The sequence below is a fragment of the Elephas maximus genome, chromosome 2, assembly GCF_024166365.1.
Source record: "Elephas maximus indicus isolate mEleMax1 chromosome 2, mEleMax1 primary haplotype, whole genome shotgun sequence".
NCBI classification, from domain to species: Eukaryota; Metazoa; Chordata; class Mammalia; order Proboscidea; family Elephantidae; genus Elephas; species Elephas maximus.
In genome coordinates this window covers 4,490,304-4,512,436 of record NC_064820.1, presented here as the reverse complement: position 1 = coordinate 4,512,436, position 22,133 = coordinate 4,490,304, and the positions used below count along the sequence as shown (strand labels likewise).

At 49.2% G+C, this 22,133-nt stretch overlaps 1 protein-coding gene across 3 annotated transcripts in view; it reads left to right on the top strand.

The window, feature by feature from the left end:
- The window catches only part of ADCY2 (adenylate cyclase 2), a 527,505-nt gene that overhangs the window by 153,966 nt on the left and 351,406 nt on the right, over positions 1-22,133 (top strand). For all 3 annotated transcript variants that reach the window (XM_049860641.1, XM_049860650.1, XM_049860633.1), the window contains exon 3: positions 5,329-5,490. In XM_049860641.1, coding sequence (XP_049716598.1) covers positions 5,329-5,490 — 162 coding nt within the window. The remainder of the gene's footprint in view (positions 1-5,328; positions 5,491-22,133) is intronic.

Below are 22,133 nucleotides of genomic sequence, written 5' to 3'. Positions count from 1 at the left end.
TGCATGTTGCTGGGACGTTGGAAGCTGTGCCACTGGTATTTCAGATACCAGCAGGCTCACCCGTGGTGGACACATTTCGACGGAGCTTGTAGACTGAGACATGAGTCAGAGCTGACTGCACATCAGCTAATGGCACCGCTTTGCCTCTCCGTGTGTAAACTCTCTATATGGACAAGCGTCTGCCTTCGTTTCGCCTTTCATATGTGGAATGGCACGAGTGATGTGAACGTCCTGCTAATTGCTAATGCTTTGATGAAAAAGTCTTCAAAGCCAGGAAAAAAAATACCATTGTGGTAGGTGGTGCAAGAAATTTGCTCTCAGCTACTCACCTAAACGCCATCAGTTCGAACCTATCCAGCTGCCTTAGAAGAAAGCCCTAGTGATCCGCTTCTGTTAAGGTTACCACCGAGAAAACCCGACGGAGCAGCCCTGTTCTGTGACACATGGGGTCGCCATGACAAGGGAAGGGACTCAATAGCTGCAGGTTTGGTTTTGGTTTTAATCTGTTGGCCCACTTTTTTTCTTTTTTTTTGGCTCGAGGACCCTTATAGATACAGGCTGAATTGGGAGGGTGTAGGGGCGTGGAACAGGGGGCTGACACTGGCTGCTGGCTCCCTGAAGAGGACCCCTGGTGGCTTTCGTGTTTACAGTGGGCCTCTCCTTGCGGGTTATCACCAGGCAGCTGGATTCACCTCCACGCCTGTCTCACTGGACCAGGAAGGTGCCCTCTGAGGACCCGGGCTGTAACTCTCAGGTGGCAGGCGTGACCTCTAAGGACCGTGACTGTAACTCTTGGGTGGCAGGCGTGCCCTCCGAGGACCCTGACTGTAACTCTTGAATGGCAGGCGTGCCCTCCGAGGACCCTGACTGTAACTCTTGGGTGGCAGGCGTGACCTCTGAGGACCCTGACTGTAACTCTTGGGTGGCAGGCGTGCCCTCCGAGGACCCTGATTGTAACTCTTGGATGGCAGGCGTGCCCTCCGAGGACCCTGACTGTAACTCTTGGGTGGCAGGCGTGCCCTCTGAGGACCTGGGCTGTAACTCTCGGGTGGCAGGCGTGCCCTCTGAGGACCTGGACTGTAACTCTCGGGTGGCAGGCGTGACCTCTGAGGAGCCAGACTGTAACTCTCGGGTGGCAGGCGTGACCTCTGAGGAGCCAGACTGTAACTCTTGGGTGGCAGGCGTGACCTCTGAGGAGCCAGACTGTAACTCTTGGGTGGCAGGCGTGACCTCTGAGGACCCTGACTGTAACTCTTGGGTGGCAGGCGTGACCTCTGAGGACCCGGGCTGTAACTCTCGGGTGGCAGGCGTGACCTCTGAGGACCCTGACTGTAACTCTCGGGTGGCAGGCGTGACCTCTGAGGACCCTGACTGTAACTCTCGGGTGGCAGGCGTGACCTCTGAGGACCCTGACTGTAACTCTTGGGTGGCAGGCGTGACCTCTTAGGAGCCAGACTGTAACTCTCGGGTGGCAGGCGTGACCTCTGAGGACCCGGACTGTAACTCTTGGGTGGCAGGCGTGCCCTCCGAGGACCCTGACTGTAACTCTTGGATGGCAGGCGTGCCCTCCGAGGACCTGACTGTAACTCTTGGGTGGCAGGTGTGCCCTCTTAGGACCAGGACTGTAACACTTGGGTGGCAGGCGTGACTTCTGAGGACCCTGACTGTAACTCTTGGATTGCAGGCGTGCCCTCCGAGGACCTGACTGTAACTCTTGGGTGGCAGGCGTGACCTCTGAGGACCCTGACTGTAACTCTTGGGTGGCAGGCGTGCCCTCCGAGGACCCTGACTGTAACTCTTGGATGGCAGGCGTGCCCTCCGAGGACCTGACTGTAACTCTTGGGTGGCAGGCGTGCCCTCTGAGGACCCGGACTGTAACGCTTGGGTGGCAGGCATGACCTCTGAGGACCCTGACTGTAACTCTTGGATGGCAGGCGTGCCCTCCGAGGACCTGACTGTAACTCTTGGGTGGCAGGCGTGCCCTCTGAGGACCCGGACTATAAAGCTTGGGTGGCAGGCGTGACCTCTGAGGACCCGGACTGTAACTCTTGGGTGGCAGGCGTGCCCTCCGAGGACCCTGACTGTAACTCTTGGATGGCAGGCGTGCCCTCCGAGGACCTGACTGTAACTCTTGGGTGGCAGGCGTGCCCTCTGAGGACCAGGACTGTAACACTTGGGTGGCAGGCGTGACCTCTGAGGACCCTGACTGTAACTCTTGGGTGGCAGGCGTGACCTCTGAGGACCCTGACTATAACTCTTGGATGGCAGGCGTGCCCTCCGAGGACCCTGACTGTAACTCTTGGATTGCAGGCGTGCCCTCCGAGGACCTGACTGTAACTCTTGGGTGGCAGGCGTGACCTCTGAGGACCCTGACTGTAACTCTTGGGTGGCAGGCGTGCCCTCCGAGGACCCTGACTGTAACTCTTGGATGGCAGGCGTGCCCTCCGAGGACCTGACTGTAACTCTTGGGTGGCAGGCGTGCCCTCTGAGGACCCGGACTGTAACGCTTGGGTGGCAGGCGTGACCTCTGAGGACCCTGACTGTAACTCTTGGGTGGCAGGCGTGCCCTCCGAGGACCCTGACTGTAACTCTTGGATGGCAGGCGTGCCCTCCGAGGACCTGACTGTAACTCTTGGGTGGCAGGCGTGCCCTCTGAGGACCCGGACTGTAACGCTTGGGTGGCAGGCGTGACCTCTGAGGACCCGGACTGTAACGCTTGGGTGGCAGGCGTGACCTCTGAGGACCCTGACTGTAACTCTTGGGTGGCAGGCGTGACCTCTGAGGACCCTGACTGTAACTCTTGGGTGGCAGGCGTGCCCTCTGAGGACCCGGACTGTAACGCTTGGGTGGCAGGCGTGACCTCTGAGGACCCTGACTGTAACTCTTGGATGGCAGGCGTGCCCTCCGAGGACCTGACTGTAACTCTTGGGTGGCAGGCGTGCCCTCTGAGGACCCGGACTGTAACGCTTGGGTGGCAGGCGTGACCTCTGAGGACCCTGACTGTAACTCTTGGATGGCAGGCGTGCCCTCCGAGGACCTGACTGTAACTCTTGGGTGGCAGGCGTGCCCTCTGAGGACCCGGACTGTAACGCTTGGGTGGCAGGCGTGCCCTCTGAGGACCCGGGCTGTAACTCTCGGGTGGCAGGCATGACCTCTGAGGACCCTGACTGTAACTCTCGGGTGGCAGGCATGACCTCTGAGGACCCTGACTATAACTCTCGGGTGGCAGGCGTGACCTCTGAGTACCGGGGCTGTAACTCTTGGGTGGCAGGCGTGCCCTCTAAGGACCCGGACCGTAACTCTTGGGTGGCAGGCATGACTGACCTCCCTGGAATGGAGCCCTTGGGATGAGTTGTGCCCTCCCACCCGCTACCCCCAGGACCCTGCTCCTTGTCAGAGACCTGCATGCATGTTTGGATGTGCGAATGGGTGGGGTTCCGGTGGAGGGCCCTGAGGGAAATGCAGGGGAGCAATTTGGGGTCAAGCTGGACTGCTAGGCATGTACGCAGATCTTTCATGGGCTCCTTTTTTCTGAGACAGTTTATAATCCCAGTCCATAAGACACTTCCCTTGAATAGTGAGTCCCCCTAAAGGTTGGCAGCTTGAACCCACTCACTGGCACAACAGAAGACCTGGTGATCTGCTCCCATGAAGATTACAGCCAAGAAAATGCTACGGGGCAGTTCTGATCTGTCTCATAGGATCCCCTGAGTTGAAATGGACTCAACGGTTTTGTTTTTTTCTTGAATAATGGAATATGGAGAAACAAAAAACTAAAGCCATTGAGTTGATTCCGACTCATAGCAACCGTATAGGACAGAGTAGAACTGCCCCATGGGGTTTCCAAGGGGCAGCTGGTGGATTCAAACTGCTGAACTTTTTGTGGTTAGCTCTTAACCACTGCACCACCAGGGCTCTGAAATGGGGAGGAATGGCGACTTTAGATTTAGATTTTAATACACAGGCAGTTCCTGCGACGACGCAGGGTGGGAAATGAGCTGGCGTCCTCCCTGGCTGGCCCCTCCTGAAGCCCACTGGGATCTGCTCACCCGTAGTAGCCGCCTTCTCACGCCCTCTCATCTGCCTGGCTAAGGAACTGCTGCTTTAACGGCCTGCTCCCTTCCTCGTGCTGTGCTGAACGTTTGTCCTTGTTCCCACTCCAAACTGCCACCAACTCAGCCCCCGACTCATGGTGAGCCCACACGCAGTGGAGAAAATGTTGCTCTGTCTTGCACCATCCCTGTGATCGGTTGTGGATCGAATCGTTGTGATCCACATGGATTTCACTGGCTAATTTTCAGAAGCAGATCACCAGGCTTTTCTTCCTAGTCTGTCTTACTCTGGGAAGCGCCACTGAAACCTGTCTAGCCATCAGTGGGTGCGTTTAAGGTAACACCGGCCAGGCATTGAAAGTGGGGCAAGGAACTTCCCTTGGTTTCCCTTTTTTTGGGGGGGATGAACAGTTGTGGGATGATGTCCCCCAAATGCTCTTTTTCCTGTTTCCCTGCCCTCGGTCCTTGCCTTTCCTTTATTCCTCGCCGTTTAGCCTTTTATGATCTTCTTCTCTGCTGCTTATTTTGTCACACAGGCAGTCTGCTTTCTTACCTCCTCAGCCGTTTCCTTTTCCACTCCAAGTCCTTCCTGAAGCTGTGTTATTACATATTCGTGCTCTTAGCATCAGCTCTCACCAGCCCTTTGGACGACACCCGTCTCCCCTCCCTGGGTCTCCCAATACAATGTGATCAATAACTCAAAGGATCCACAGTACGTGTTTGTAAGTACGGGTACACAACTCTGGCCTTACAGGATCAGCTTTGCATCCCTACCCACGAAGTGCTCAAAACCAAACCAGTCACCGCCAAGTCATTTCCAACTTGTAGCAACTCCATGTGCGCAGGGTAGAACTGTGCTGCACAGGGATTTTATTACTATGACGCTTCAGAAGTGGATCCCCAGGCTTTCCTTCCAAGGCAGCTCTGAGGTGGTCACATGACCAATCTTTCAGTCAGTAGCCAAGTGGTTAACCGTTTGCACCACCAGGACACCGTGAGGTGCTCAGATTAACCTAAATGTTTACAGTGTTCGGGAAACCGTAACTGCAAATCTCAAGTTGCTGAAGAAGAACGATTTTTTGGCATCACAGTGGTTAATCCTTTATGGTTGCCCAGTGATTGGCTTGATTGCGCTGTCTTCTGTTGTCAATACCGTTTCCTAGGTGGGCACCGTTAGGGTTGCTTTATGCAGCCATCAGCGGGGAGGAACGAGGGAACCCTGGGGTATCAGCCCTCTTGGTGACCCACCCTGTCCTTGTTCCTCATCTGTCTGCAGGTGTCCTTCTTCCTCTTCATCATTTTTGTGGTGTACACCATGCTGCCCTTCAACATGCGAGATGCCATCATCGCCAGCGTCCTCACCTCCGCCTCGCACACCATCGTGCTCAGCGTCTGCCTGTCTGCGACGCCAGGGACCAGGGAGCACTTGGTCTGGCAGGTGGGTGTCCCTTCCGTCAGCCCCCATGACTTGTGCTTCCCGTGGGGGCGGAGGGGGTGGTGCGGTGCCACTCACCTGGTGAGGCCGTGCGGTGTTGTGTGGTGCCTGGAAGCTGCTCACTTCTTGCTCTTGGTGCCTGACTCTGAGGACCAGTCGTGGTGGCCTGCTCCACCCCACCCCCTCAGCGGGATCCATGGTGACTCAGTATTTAGGAAGGTGGAAACAGATGTTAGCAGGAACATGGGACATGGCAGCTCGTTTGCTGATGGCTGAATGGTGCTATGATTTTGATGGTTAAAATCTGTCCTCATTAAAATTAATTTAGTGCTCTTATTTTTAGAGTGAAATAACGTGTACAATTAAATCCCTAATTCTCCTGCATCTCTCCCTCCTTTGTATGCTAAACCTACTCTTCACAGAGGACCACAGATTTCTTCACTCTTAAAGCCTTTGGCTCATCCATGGGCATTAAAAAAATAGTTCTTTAAAATGCTATTGCAGCAGATTTAGCTCTGAGGATAAATGCCATTTGGAAGAAGCCATTCTGTTGAATTAGTTAAAAGCATTTAAAAAGCTATTTGATTTCCTGTCATGTACATCAGTAAACGTCACGGTCAGTGGTTTGGAGTTATTCCTAACGGTCTCTTTTTTTACCTGTAGAAAGTAATTTTTCTCTACTGGAGTAAAATGTAACTCGTGCAATCTTAGTATAAAATGTAGGTGTTGGGGGTGAGCCTGGGAGAATTCCAGTGAGGAACAGAGAGGGATTTACGCCTGGATCATCTGGCCCAGTGGGTCTGAGAGACCCGGCTGAGAGTCCATTGATATGGAACCAGGTGTTTCCCCCTGGGTCTGTAGTCACCTCTCTTAGTTTGAAAGCTTTCTAGGATCCCTTTCTCAGTATTGGTCTCAGGGTGCTCACAATACAGCTTCCAGTGGGATTTCCTTGAAAGACCTGCCCTCATTCAGCATCCTTGTCAATACCTGGCAGGTGCCTCTGAGCACACAGTGAACCCAGTTTTCACCTCCTCTGTCTGGGATTCCCTAAGGAGCATGCACCCCAGGAAGTGAGGGCAGTCGTTGCTCCTCGGGGTTCTCTTTGATTGAGCAGAGTACACACACACCCGTGATCTGCAGCCCCTGAGGCACACACGGAGGCCACGCAGTGACTCATCAAATGAGAGAAGGAAGGCGGATGTTTGAATAAAAGGAAAATCAATCTAGCTCCACCTGGGAAGAAGTGAGAGAATGCCCCCACTTTCTGTCTCCTTTTTCTGCATTTTGGAGCCTCCCCTGAGGTGATTTATGGGGCATTTCTCCTTTCTCCCATAAATTCCATGCTTCCTTTTTCCCTGTGAGTTGGGCAGGAAAGCTCAGCCTGAGGGGGTGACCATACAGGTGAGGGTGGTGGGTAGGTCTCCACGATCAGCATGAGAGTATAATCTGCTCAACTCATTTACACCAGGAAGGTAACAGGAGTGTGGGGAGAAGAATGTAGCTTGCCCCTAAGTAAGGGTGGCCTTGCACCTTGGTTCCTGAGAAATAGCCCTTGGATCACTGGGGGTGCCTTAGTCTGGGGCTCCAGGCCACACCTGAGGATTTGTGCTGACCAGTGGTGACTGGCCAGACCAGCAAAACTCAGCTGGGGGTCGATATCACCTAGCCTCGGGGGGCCTGATTCAGCCTGTCATGCAGCACTGGCCGGTCACAGCCCAGAACACTGAGGCTCAGAGGGCTTCCTGGTCCTCTGAGAGGGAGGCTGGTAGGCCGTCTTTTAGACGTAGGTGCTCCACATTGGAGACCTTCTCAGACCTCGCCCCTGTGTCCACCTTGTGATACCCCGATGTCTATCTTTTTGCCGTAATAAATCTGTAATCACAAGTACAGTGCTTTCTGTGAGTTCTGAAGTCATTCAACAAATTATCAAACCAAAGGAGGGAGGGGGAGGGAACAGCAGGTGAACATGAGAGAACCCAGGAGAGGCCTCCCAGCTTGCAGCTGGCATCCTGAACGAGTAGTGGGAAAACCCCAAATCTGTGGCCAGCCAGTCAGAAGTTTGGGGTGTCGTGTGGACTCCGGAGCTTGTCAGTCAGAAGGACAGTGTCCTTTCAGCTTGTAAGCTCTGACTTCGCTTGGGGTGGCTGGAGGCAGAGAGGGGGTGTCAGAGATGCTGGACAAGTCGTCAAGTGGAAGTTAGATTAATGTTTGTATTTTGGGGGTCGATTTCTGTTGATTCTTCCCACAAAGGCTGTCAAGTCCTCCTCGCAGCGTAACCAGGACTTCAGATTTCACGGCCCCCAGTCCCTTCATAATCTTGGTTTACCTGGAACACGACCCCTGAACATTTCGTATGTGCCTCTTCTGGCCCTTCGTAAATAAATAATGCAGCTGCTTGTGTCCAAGTAGGAGAAGAAAATACCTGGAAAGTGAGGCTTATGAGACCTGCCTGTAAGGATCAAATGCAGTTAAAAAAAAAAGAGAGTAAGCACTTTGCCAAGAACCTGGTGTATTCTAGGTCCGCCAGTACTGAATCGCATTTAGTTTTATTTTTGCTTTTTTTAAAGCACTTCCTTTTTCTCGCATTCGTGGAAAAGTTTGGGGGAAAATGTAACCTTATGTTTTTATTTACTTAATTTCCAAAACCAACAATGGAAAATACTTATCAGTGGACAGCCATGGATAGAATAATTGTGGAATAGCATGGTAAATAAAAATTCTTTATCTTAGAGCATTTCATGTTAGGATAGCATTAAAAGGAACAAAGGAGCATCAGGTCAGTCTTCTGTCCCTTCGGAAATAATTTCACAGTGATTCAAAGGGCTGGGAAAGGGAAAAGATGCTGACAAATATAAAGCGGAAGGTTGGTAGGTGAATGTCAAAGAAAGGAAGAAAAGAGCTTGTTGAAGTATCTTTGGCCGCTGCTGGTAATACAACCTAAAATAGCACCGACTTGCGATACAGAAAAAACACTCATTGAATCCCTCTTGTCTACAGTATACGTAAATTCCAATCTACAGATTAGGTGGTGAGTGGCTGTGGTGTAATTGTGCACAGCAAAGCTATTCGAAATAAAAGGCTGGTCTGATTTATAGAAAGAGGCTGCCCATAGCAAAGATGAGTGTCAGCCTCCCTTCTAAAACATCAAAGAAAGATCGCATTTCATTTAGCCTGGACCCATGTTAGGAATTTTTCTCTCATTTTATTTCTTGCAAAATTGTCAGTCCATTATAGAGTGCAGAACTTGTCTGCTCACCTAAACACTGACTCCGTGGAAACCTGCTTCCCTTCCATGCTGCCTAACGAGTTGACTGTTCTCGGGAACCGCGTTTTACTAGCACCTGCCTCGAAGTAGAATTCATGCTCAGGCTAGGGTATATACTCCACCTGAGAAAAGTTTCTTAGTAACTGAAAATTACAGATGGCATTGCCAATTACACTGTCAGTATTTTATTGGGAGCTATACCTGATACGTTTTTAAATCTTATTTTGAGATAATCACACACCTATAAAAAAAACTGCAAATGCAATACTGAGAATTACTTTTTCCTAAACTATCTAAGGATAAGTTGTCAGTCTGTTGCCCAAAAAACCAAAAAAAAAAAACGTTGCTGTCGAGTTGATTCTGACTGGTAGTGACCCTATAGGACAGAGTAGAACTGCCCCATAGGGTTTCCAAGGAGGGACTGGTGGATTCAAATTGCCAACCTTTTGGTTAGCAGATGTAGCTCTTAACAACCACCATGCCACCAGGGTTTCCAGTCTGATGCCTGTCACCCCTGGATGCTTTAACCGTTCTGCTGCGTAGCTATGATTATTGTTGTTGTTGTTAGCAGCCAGTGAATTGGCTCTGACTCATGGTGACCCCATGTACAGTGGGATCAGACTACACGGTTTTCATTCGCCAATATTTGGAAGTAGATCACCAAGCCTTCATCCCTAGTCAGTCTGTCTGGGAGCTCTGCTGAAGCTTGTTCAGCATTAGAGCAACACGCAAGCCTCCACTGACAGACAGGTGGCCTGAGGTGCATTGACCAGGAATCGAACCCAGGTGTCCCACACGGAAGGCGAGAATTCTGCCACTGAACCATCAGTGTCCCCAAAGGGAAACCAGAGTCAGGAAAACAAGTTGAAAACGCCCACCTGATGCTGTGGAAGCTGCCTCCTGCTTGGGGCTGGGGAAGCGACAGTTATGTAGCAATTAGCTGAGATCTGGAAGTGGGTCAGGAATTGTGCCTCCAGCCCGGAGAGGGGTCTGTGGGCCAGAACCCTTGTCCAGCCTGAAGCCTATGCACACAGGAAAACACTTACTTCATCTCAAACATACGTCTCGCCTTTATTTTCCAGCCTCTTTTATAGGTCAGTGTCACCGTAGGCATGAAATTGAACCAAGCTCAAGGAATTTTTCAAATGTTCCCGTTTATATCATGAGTGCATTTTGTATTTGAAACATACTTGTTCTTCCTGCATTTTTATTTCCCTGGTATTCATTGCACGTTCTGAATTTTCATTTCATATATCTTTCATTTGCCCTTGAGAGAGGGGGGAATTTAAATGTAGATTTACTCAAGCGAGCCAGCTCTGTGAGAATCCGTATTTATTAATGAGAATAAGCTAAGGAGTGCTTATTGGTTTTCTGACAGGATTACTCATATTTCAGGAAAATTTTAAAGGATTCCTTAACGTGATGGACTCTTGAATATGTTTTAATTCTGATACAATTTGAAAAATTCTCCATGCACCTAAAATAGACTGTATGGTCTGTCCTCCATGGCAGGCAGGCGTGTTATCAATAGTAATGAGGGTTTGTTACATAACTGGGTCTTTTTAGGGATAATTCAGGAAGTGTATATTGGAGTCTGGAATTAAATTACACTGATGATCTAATCTAAGAAGCTCAGAGGAGAAACAGCAGGCTGCCAGCTGGCCCGTTCCTGGCTGCGGGAGAGACTAATCGTGAGGAATTCGGATCTGGTCGCCTACTCCCCTGTCTTTGGAGAAGTCCAGGATGTTAGTTGTTTTCACAAGGAGGGACAAGGAGACTGTGCCCTGTCCATTCTGGGCAGCACCCAGCTCTTGACTGACGATAACCCATCCCATTTTAGCCAGTTGGTGTTTACCTGTGCGAAAGGTGTTACGATTGAAGAGGAGGGGGGGAACAGAAGGAAAAGAGGTATAAAAATAAGAAATTGCCTAATGCAACTAAATTCTACGGCAAATGGAAACGCACTTCACTTTCCTCCTCTCCTGCCTCCTCCTTCTCCCCCTACCCCAACTCAACCTACATACTTCCTTCTCCTCTAAGTGGCAAGAGCATTGTGCCTTCTCTCTACCGGAGAGCTGGGTAGGGAGCCATGGCACTAGTGGTAGGATTCTTGCCTTTCCTGCAGGAGACACGGCCTCAGTTTCCGGCCGGGGCACCTCCTGCACGACCACCACCTGTCTGTCCATGGAGACTTGTGTGCTGCTGTGATGCTAAATAGACTTCAACAGAGCTTGTAGGCAAAAACAGACTAGGGAGAAAGGCCTGGCAATCTACTTTTCTCAAAATCAGCCCGTGAAAACTCTCTGGATCACAACAGCCTGATTACGGGATGGTGTAGCACCAGGCACTGTTTTGTTCTGTCGTGTCTGGGGTCACCATGAGTTGGGGAATGACTTAAGCCAACAACAACATAGAGGTTTGAGAGATACAAATTTCATGCTGGTAATTAACGATTTGATTGCGGCGGTGGGCTGGGACCTGGCTTATTCTCTAGCAGTTGTGGGGCTGCTGTGAGAAGGGGATTGAAGGAACAGAGGAAAAGGGAAGCCCTATGAAGAGGAAAAGGGAAGCCCCATGGAGGCCATGCATTTTGCCTTGGAGATTTGATCAAAGGAGTATGAAAAAGGAGATTTTTTAAAAATGAAAAGTGAGCTGTCTCTATCCTCTTCTTGACTCTGTCTTTGAGCCCTGTTTTTCATACAAAGGAATGCGTCCATGTCAAACAAGACGCTTTAGTACAAATTGATGAAATGTTGGCTGGTCCACGGTTGACAGTTGATTTTCCTCGTACTTTCTCTGATCCTGTTCAATTATATACAAATACTGGAGGCTCTGTCCATTCACATGTTTATTTTTGAAGCCCTGGTGGCATAGCGGTTAAGTGCTACAGCTGCTAACCAAAAGGTCAGCAGTTCAAATCCACCAGGAGCTCCTTGGAAACTCTATAGGGGCAGTTCTACTCTGTCCTATAGGGTCTCTATGAGTCGGAATTGACTCGACGGTGAGTGTTTTTTTTTGTTGTTGTTGTTGTTATTTAGTTTGTAGGTCTCTGCATGGTGCAAACAGTTTACACCCAACTACTAACCAAAAGGCTGGCATATTGAACCCACTCAGCAGACTTGAGGAAGAAAAGGCCTGGCAATCTGCTTCCATAAGATTCCAGCCAAGAAAACCCTATGGGGGGCACTTCTACTCTGTCACACATGTGGTCTCCATGAGTTGGCACAGACTTGATGGCAGTGGGTTTTGTTCAGTTTTATTTAATTTTTGTAAGATACTGCCTCTAAGCATGTATGAAGCTGTCTTAGTCATCTAGTGCTGCCATAACAGAAATACAAGTTGATGGCTTAACAAAGAGAAATTTATTTCCTCACAGTAAAGGAGGCTAAAAGTCCAAATTCAGGGTATCAGCTCTAGGAGAAGGCTTTCTCTCTCTGTCGGCCTTCTCATCAATCTTCCCCTGGACTAGGAGCTTCTCTGCTTAGGGACCCCAGATCCAAAGGACACGCTCTGTTCCTGGAACTGCTTTCTTGGTGGTATGAGGTCCTTCCTCTCTGCTCGCTTCCCTTTCCTTTTCCTCTTGAGAGATAAAAGGTGGTGTAGGCCACACCCCAGGGAAACTTCCTTTTCATTGGATCAGGGATATGACCTGGGTAGGGGTGTTACAACCCTACCCTAATCCTCTTTAACATAAAATTACAATCACAAAATGAAGGACAATCACACAATACTATAATCATGGCCTAACCAGGCTGACACATATTTTGGGGAGACTCAGTTCAGTCCATGACAGAAACCATCAGCAACTGCTCTTGAAAACGCCTAGAAAACAGTGAGGTATCAGCTCCGGGTGGGGACTCACCTGTGGTGGCTTCCTCCTCCATGGAGCTCCCAGGACAGCGTGGTGGCTCTGCTCAGTTATGAGAACCTGATGCCGGCCATGTATCTGCAGCTTGACGTGAGCCATGACTTTGCTCTGGCTCTGAGGGGATTCTCTTTAAAGAGAAGAGAGAGCCCTGGAGAGTTGGCACAGAGGATAGAGGGCGCACCTGAGTGCAGCCAGGTGAGACATTCCAGTGAGACAAGGCTGGGCTGACCTACTCATCTGTGAAGTGGGACAAGGACTTCACTGGGCCAGGGTCATACTTAGGAAACATCAGCTATTACTAACTCTGGGTGATAGACCCAACCCCACTCTCAGGTCTGCAGAGGGCAACACCTGGCAGACACACTGGTAGCAGGGGGAGGGACGCACATTCTCTCCATCCTTGCAGCAGTCAGCACAGCGCTCCTTAGCTGAGAACAGTGAGCACCAGTCTCGCCTCTTCTGGGAGGTGGGAGATCTGTGAGCCAGGCTCTGGGTCAGTTATTTCTGTGAACCTTGTCAGCAGTATATGAGCTTCTTGACGTGCAGACTGTGGGACGGTGGGCAGAGCAAAGCATGGTGACTCCAGGCAGACCTGGGCTCGGATTCTGCGGCTCCCACATTGTATCTGCATATGACGGACAGGGAGATGGACCACCCAGACCCCATCAAGGAAAGATGTAATGCCCAGTGGTTGGGGCCATTGCCACAGCCAGCTATCATCTCCTTCAAGGCTGGCCTCAGCTGCAGAGAGCTACCGGGCCCAACATCATGCCCTTTTGAGGAAGGTGGCCCACATATTTGACAGATCAAGATTGGGGTAAAAATCCCAGCCATTTTGGCCCAACACAGGACAGTTCCGACGGGCTGTTTCGCTCTGGGGCTTCCTGTGGATTCAGTGGAGGCTGGACTTCACTGTCTCCTCATGCCTTCCACGAGCAACGATCCCAAGGACGGCCCCTAATTAACACCAGACTCTGCTTCTGAATGTGCTCCCCAGAAAACCTCAGGGACTTGGCCTAATTCTTTCTCCTGCTCAGTTTTCTCATCCGTAAAGTGGCCGCAGCCACAACCCCATCCACACATGATCGCTGGCCATGGTGCTGATCGCAGGAGATGGTGTGTGTGAAGAACCTGTTATCCAACCAGGCTCCTCGCTTAGCCCTCAGTGAATAGTAGTCAGCAGCAGTGAAGTATCTCACTAAGCTTAAATGATTTTGTGGGAACTAAGAGAAATGGAATGTACAAATACTTAGGAGGATATGGTAATAATCAAAGTCCAAATGACCTTGTGGAGTTGAGTAGGGCAAGAGTTGGACTATAGATATGTGAAAACAGGTCCTGTATTAGTTTCCTACAAAATGTGTGGCTTTTGAGAACATAAATGTACTGTCTTATTTCAGTTCTGGAGGCACTGGCCCGTCAGCTCCTTCGGCAGTTCTGGGGGTAAATCTGTTCCTTGGTTGTCTTAGCTCGTGGTGATGCCCGCAGCCCTTGGTGTTCTTCAGCTTGTAAATGCATCCCTCCAGTATCTGCCACCACCTTCACAAGGCATCTTCTTCCCACCTCTCTCTGGGTCTTCTCCTCTTCTTCTAGGACTCCTGTCTCACGGGGTTAGGACCCACTCTACTTCAGTAGGTCCTCATGGTAAAGACTCCATCTCCAAACCTGGTCACACTCACAGGTTCCGGGGTTTATGACTTGAACATATCTTTTTGGGGAGTACAGTTCACTTCACAGTTGGTCTCAAGTCCTTGTCTGATAGCTCCAAGGGCTATGTTGTGGTTCACCCCACCCCTGCTCAAGGCATTGAGTGTTTTCCTGCTGAGGCACTAGCCACTGATTCTCCACTGATGAGAGGATCTGAGCTGTGATAGGTTAATGGGACATCTGCTTTGGAAACCGTTGAGACACAGCTGCCCAAATCCACACCTTGGCGGGCATGAGAGGAGGAAACCTCAAAACCAAAAACCCGTTGCCACTGAGTAGATTCCTACTCCTAGCGAACCCATGTGTTACAGAGTAGAACTGCCCCATGGGGTTTTCCTGGCTGTAATATTTATGGAAGCAGATCTCCAGGCCTCTCTTCCACAGCACTGCGGGGTTGGGTTCTGTCCGGCAACTTTTAGGTAGATAGATGAGTGCAAACTCTTTGCACCGCCAGAATCAGAATTTATTGGGTCCCCGCCAGCTGGGACCCCCTTCTTGTCTCCCTCCTGAGTCTCCTGAGCCCTGGGGAAGCCTACCCTGGCTCCCTGGCCATCCTTGGAGGTGCTCTCTTCCCCCATCCTGCCACTGCCCAGATACCTAAAGAGGATGGATCTAACCGCCCTGCATTTCAGTTTTGGGATCGTGAAGGCATGTTCCTACCCTGTTCCATCCCCTTCAGTCTCTCCCACCAGGCCCAGCTGGGATACCAACACCACAGCTGGGCTGGGTGCTCTCTCCCTGCCTGGGCTGCTGTGAACCACCCAGGTATTCTCCAAGACAGAGTTCTGGGCATACCCTTCTCTTGCCTGGCCAGGCAGCACTGAGCTCTGTGGTACACAGCATATGAAGGTATATCTTTGGGAGATATTTACAGTAACCCATAGGAAAAGAAAAGCCAAACCAGAAGAATCCAGAGTGAGGAAAAAAAAAAAAAGAGTGAGGAAGCATATGGAAATTTCACCCTTGTGTGAACAAAAGTGTCATCCATGGGCAAGCAGAAAGTTCCCGATGGGTAATTGCAGATAGGCAGGGCACTAAAAATCGCCCTTGGCACTTTGCCCTAGTTTTAAAACTAGGTGATAGGTTCACATTTTCAACAGCAACAACAACAAAAAAAAAAAAAGGAAGGAAGGAAAGAAGGCTTCAAGAGGTTTTCAGTGACTATGGTTCAGCCAACTACTTGTGAATTCTGTCATTGCTTGTATTTGTTTTGTTTTGTCTTCATTAGATTCTCTTAGGTTTTCTAGGTATAATCTCATCATTTATACATGAATCTACCCTTTCCAATTTTTTTTTAATTTTTATTGTGCTTTAAGTGAAAGTTTACAAATTAAGTCAGTCTTTCACACAAAAACTTATATACACCTTGCTACACACTCCCAATTACTCTCCCCCTAATTTTTTTTTTTAATGAGACAGCCCGCTCCCTCCCTCCACTCTCTCTTTTCGTATCCATTTCACCAGCTTCTAGCCCCCTTTACCCTCTCACCTCCCCTCCAGACAGGAGATACCAACATAGTGTCAAGTGTCCACCCGATCCAAGAAGCTCACTCCTCACCAGCATCCCTCTCCAACCCATTGTCCAGTCCAATCCACGTCTGAAGAGTTGGCTTAGAGAATGGTTCCTGTCCTGGGCCAACAGAAGGTCTGGGGGCCATGAGCATCGGGGTCCTCCCGGTCTAACTTTTTGCCCTTTCTAATTTTTAAAATCTTTTTTCTGTCCCAGTTGCTTTACCCAGTACTTCTAGAAAAAAGTGAAGAGAATGGTGGTGGTAGCAGACACGCTTGTCTAGTTTCTGTTTTTTTTTTGTTTGTTTTTATAGGACTAGTGGTTTTTGTTTAAGCATTATGCTGGCTTTTAGATTAAGTTTAAATTTTTTTTTTTTAAATATGAAGTAAAAATCTATTCCTATTTAGAGGGGTTTTGTTTTTAAGACTGGGTCTTGAATTCTATCATAAATCTTTTTAAGCACCCGTACAAGTTTGTACGATTTCTCTCTCCTTTTGTAATCGTGGGAACCCTGGTGGTGCAGTGGTTAAAAGCTTGCCTGCTAACCAAAAGGTCAGCCCTTCAAATCCACCAGGCGCTCTCTGGAGCCCTGTGGGGCAGTTCAACTCTGTCTTACAGGGTCGCCATGAGCTGGAATCAACTCTATGGCAGTGGGTTTGGTTTTGGTTTCGTGACAGTGTGAACCGTTCTTGAATTTCTGGAGTAAACCAAAAATAGGTTTTTTTTTTTTTTAATTTCATTTTTTTTCTTTATCCTTTTGGTTTTATTTGGGTTTATTTTGTTTTGTATTGTGTTCCTAACTTCTTGTGTTAGAAGCTTAATCCATTTATTTTTTCTCTTGTTTATTAACGTAAGTACTGAAGGCTGTAGATTTTCCTCCGAAACCTTCTTAAGCTCTAGCCCTTGTATTTGTTCGTTATTGTTACCTTTTAGGTATTTTTGGTCTGAAATTATTTTTTGACGAAATATAAACTTCTTATTTTCAAGTAACAGGATTTTTCTTTCCTGGTTTTATTATTAATTTTCATTTCACTGCAAAATATTAGAGAATTGTCTCTGCTCTTCCTGCTTTGGGTAATACATTGAGGTCATTGTTTGGTAATCTAAGGGTGTTTTAATCAGGTGCCGTCCAGTTGATCCTGACTCATAGCGACCCTATGTGATAGAGTAGAACTGCCCCATAGGGTTTCCTCGATTGTAATCTTTGCAGGAGCAGAAGACCAGCTCTTTTCTCCTAGGGAGCCGCGAGTGTGTTCAAACTGCCGACTTTTTGTTGGCAGCTGAGCGCTTACCCACTGCGCTACCAGGGCTTCTCTAACCTAAGGCTAGCCGAGGCTATTTCCTTACAGCAGAAGTGATCTTTCTGCCTGGTTGCCCAATGGGCTCCTTCATTTTTGAAGTTCCACGGTTTTACTGGGATTTTATTTTCTTACTGACACTTTGGCTTCGTTTTTTCTTTTCCAGAGTGCCCTTTGAGTATTAACTCTGTGCTGCTGCTGGCACCGCTGACGCTGTCACGGTTGGCGTAGCACTTATTGCACACTTTGTCGTAGTTGGCTGCTCACCTCCTGACTCACGGACACCCCGTGCACAGTGGAGCACAGCGGTTCCTGGTCCTTGCCAGTCCCGTGATCAGTTTCAGATCAGACCGTTGTGTTCCATAGGGATTTTTTTTGCAGATTTTTGGAAGATCACCAAGCACTTCTTCCTAGTCCATCTTAGTCTGGGAACTCCTCTGAAGCCTGTTCAGTATCTTAGCAACACTCAAGCCTCCACCGACAGATGGGTGCATTGGCTGGAAATGGAACCCAGGTCTCCCACGTGAAGGTGAAAATTCTACCACTGAAGCGCCACTGCTCCTTGCTTACCAAGCTCTTAGTGATATTCAAGTCATTTGTGTTTCTCAGTAGCCCACGGAGATGCCAACTCTGAGACCTTCCACGCTACAGAGGTAGACTGTGTCCTACAAATACACCCACCCAGTGCCGTACCCCCAAGCCTAGCCTCCTGAACAAGCTGGGTCCGGCAGACTCCCTCCAGCACACCTGGGCCTTGGTGTTTCCACCCTGGGTGTGCCTTCGCTTCATGGAAGTACATCTCTGGGTCCTTCTGCCATCTGGACCGCTGGTGCCTCCTCTACGAGAGTTCTCTTCCAGTCTTTCCTCAGCTTCCTCTGACTGCCCTCCACCCTCCACTTACTTTTGATAATCTTTGTGCTAACCAAAAGGGTGGCAGTTAGAGCACACCCAGCGGCTCCACAGGAGAAAAGCCCTGGCAATCTGCTCTTGTAAAGATTAGAGCCTAGGAAACCGTACGGGCAGTTCTGCTCTGCCACATGGGGTTGCCAGGAGCTGCAATTGACTTGATGGCACCCAACAGCAACAACGTGCTTATTTTGAAGTCCGGGGATTTTTTATTGACACCTTTTCTTCTTGGAGCTTCCACATGATCTCCAGCAGGGAAGACAGAGTGTTTTCTTCATGTGACACGCTGGAAACGCTTCCTCTAGTTCTTCGCCTTTTCCTTGGTTTCTGAAAATGTCTCTGTCCCTGCCATGTCTGAGGCCCAAACTCGAGGGCAAGATATTGGCCTAAGGTCCCCTAGTTCTTCACCTTTTCCTTGGCTTCCCTGCCATATCTGAGCCCCAAACTCGAAGTCGAGATGTTGGCCTAAGATGGGAAAAGGGGAGAAGAAAAGAAAAGATAGATGGAACAGAGTTTTCACAGTGTACAGTATTCTTCTAAGGCTCTTAGCCATGGTTGGTTTGTTGGGTTTAGTTCAGAGTTCAGAAGGCCCGAGTCCCGTTGTTGTTTAAAGAGCTCATGCTCCAAAGCCTTCTGTTGTAATTCTGGAGCGTTCCAACCTCCCTTTTCTTCCTCTGAGTTTCTTCTCCAGCGGAGGCCTGAGTGCACCAGGATAGTGTTCAGATGGTGAAGGTGTCATGTCCCTGGACCCAAGTGGCCAGTGGAGGCTGACTGGTTTGCACATGAAGGCTTCAGGGGGGAAGCCCTCCTTGCTCCCCAGCACCCTGCTCTTTGTGGTTATTATTTCTTGCAAAAGTCATCGCATCATATTCCAGTATGCTTCTGTGCACTTCCTTCTTGCTCTTCCTCTGCTCAGCATTCCTGATCCTTGAGCTGAGCTTCGGAGACCCGTGGCTGGAACCAAGGCTTTGGAATGTTTTCATTCATCGCAGTGCCAGGTGCTTGGTGCATACTTTTACCTGATGCACGCATGAGTGAACGCTTGAGTGACTGAATGGGCGAGCCCACACACACACGCCCAAGGGGAGAGACGCAGTAGGTGTGCACCTGGGCATTGCTGATGTCACCAAAAGAAAAGCAACAGGTCCTGTCAAGTCCACTTCAACTCCGGAGACCCCGTGTGCATCAGAGTAGAACCGCAACCGCATGGCTTTTAAAGCTGTGAGCTTTCAGCAGTAGATCAGCAGGCCTGTCTTCTGAGGCACCTCTGAGTGGACTCAAGCTTCCAGCCTTCGCTTAGCAGTTATGCACGTTAACTGTTTGCACTGCCCAAGGAAAGCAGGGCAGGGATGGACTGGTCTGTCCAGTCGTCCCCATCACGTCTGAGTGGGCAGCTGAGTGCCAGGAGGTAGGTTATGGTGTCCTTTAAACGTAATCACGAGGAGTGACGGAAATCCAGACACTTCAAACGTCTGGGTTATTCTCTCATTTTCGTCAAGTTAAGTCAGATCCTTACATGGATTTTAATCCCTCTCTGAGCTCTTCAAATTTATAGTATTATGGAAGTATCAGGGGAAAGGTGCAGAGCAATGACTGGAAAAGAAGGACATAGGGTTTATGGAGAAAAGTTCAAGGATCTGGGATTACTTGTCATAGGCAGAAAAATGAGATAAAAATTGAACTGGCATCGATGGTGCTCACATAGCCTGCAAACAGATTAGGGGCTGGGTGCCGTATATCAAGCAGCCCCTGAGGGGTTTGCGTCTGTATCAACATAGATTTCCTTATTTTAGCTGTTCAGTAGGCAGAGAAGGTCACCAATTTGATTTCCTACTTATAGAGAAATAAAGGAATTTTCACAAATCCTATAGGAGCCCTTGAGTGCGTTTATCTGAAGTGAATTGCCTTACATATAGCTCAGGAAATTGTGTCAACGAAGCACTTAATACTCTGAGCTATGGGATATAAAACTCTGATTTAAAGTTTATTAGTAGGTTGAAGGAGCCCTGGTGGTCGGTATGAGTCAGAACCAGTTCGACGACACCTAACAACGACATCCTGTAAACAGGAGCCCTGGTGGTACAGTGGTTAAGAGCTCAGCTGCTAACCTAAAAGACAGCACTTGGAATCCACCAGCTACTCCTGGGAAACCCTGTGGGGCAGTTCTACTCTGTCCTGTAGGGTTGCTATGACTCAGAATCGACTCAACCGCAACCGGTTGTTTTTTTCGTTGTTGTTGCTTTGTTTTTGTTTTTGGTTAATGGGTTGAAACCACCCCCCTTCTGTCAGTGTGTCGTACTGCGACGACTTGTGTTTTGCTGCCATACTGGAAACTATGCTACCAGTATTTCAAATACCAGCAGGGTCACCCAGGATGGACAGGTTTCATCAGAGCTTCCAGACTAAGACACACTAGGAAGAAAGACCTGGCAATCTACTTCTGAAAATCAGCCAATGAAAACCCTATGGATCACAACAGAAATTGTCTGATATTGTTCTGGAAGATGAGCCCCGTAGGTGGGAAGGCACCCAAAATACACAGTGGCCACAGCCATTGACTGGAGCATACCAACAATCGTGAAGATGGCACGGGGCCTGTCAATGTTTTGCCAATGTACATGGGGTCACCTTGAGTTGGAGCCGACCGACTGCAAACCAGCTAACAGCAGTGACAACAGGGTGCTTTAGAATAATGTGTGGACTCTACTCACTCAACTACAAGGCCGTGAGCAGGACTCAAAAGTAATATCGTGAGCAACAGAGAAAGAACTTGTGTGTTCTCCAGCAGGACTTGAGAGTTATTCCCCTGGAAGAGCAAATATTTTCAGATCAGTGGGCCATGGACAATATGTGAGCAAATGGGGATGGCTTTGTTTACAAAAAACAGAGAGTGGCCAGACTTGGCTCCAGGGCCATCATTTGCCAACCCCTGTTCTCAGATAATAACAATCTGATTTTTACTCTCTCTGTAAGAATTTATCACCCTGCAAAAATCTTTAAATGCCTTCTATTAAAATTGTTTCTGAGCAGTTTATTATGTTTTTCAAAAACATATAATATGCAACTTTCAGAGCAACCCGAGTGCTGAAGTAGCAGAAATACCACAAGTGGGTGACTTTAAAGAACAGGGATCTATTTTCTTACAGTTCGGGAGGCCGGAAGTCCAAATTCAGGGCATTGGCCACCGGGCAAGGCTGTCCGAGTGTCGGTACTGAGGGAAGGTCCTTGTCTCAGCTTCTGTAGCTTGGTTCCTTGGCCATCTCGGCATTGCATCTGTCTTCCCCCATTTCTGCTTTGTTCTGTGTCTCATCTGTTTGTTTTATAACTCAGAAGCGATTAGGTTGAGGATACACCCTACCTATGGCATGATTAATATAACAAAGAAAGTCCTATTTCCAAAAAGGATCACGTGCACTGGTTAGGCTTCAAGGACATATTTTAAGGCAACACAATCCACAATAAGCCCTTTCTCTTAGACACGCACCCCCACGCTGTGGTCTGTGCCCCCTGGGATAAGCCTCTCCTGCCCTAACTCCCTGTGAAGGCGAGGTCACTTGTCACAAATTGCTCCAGCATCTCACTCTGCTGTCAGGCTCTGGGTCCCCATCCTTTTCCCATCCCTGGCTCCAGCCATGCCCCCGTGTCTGCACACCCTCTGCCGGATCCCAAGCATCTGCCTGGAGTTCGTGTGACACATTTACATTTTCTGACGCCTTCAGCTGGCCAGGAGATGCAGGCACAGATGCCATAAATGTTTCAGCTTGCAGGGCACTGCTTAGCATTTCCCCAAAGGTCTCCAAAAGAGCAGACCAGAAATATCCTAGGGCCTCCTGGTCGGCTGTAGTTTCTCTGCAGAAGGAGGTGTGGCTTTTGGTGAAATACAGCTGCACGTATATTTTATTAAAGGGTCATTGACTCTGAACGCTGCCGCTGTGTTCCTGCCCCCCTCCGCCCCCGTTTCTTTAATCCAGATTGAGTGAGGGGCGGGGGTGGGGCAGAGCCTGCTTCTGGAGAAAAGGCCCTCAAGGGTTTCTGTCCTGTGCATTGTGGTCATCCCAGAATCTGCCCATGTGGCTGCCAGGTTTAATTCTC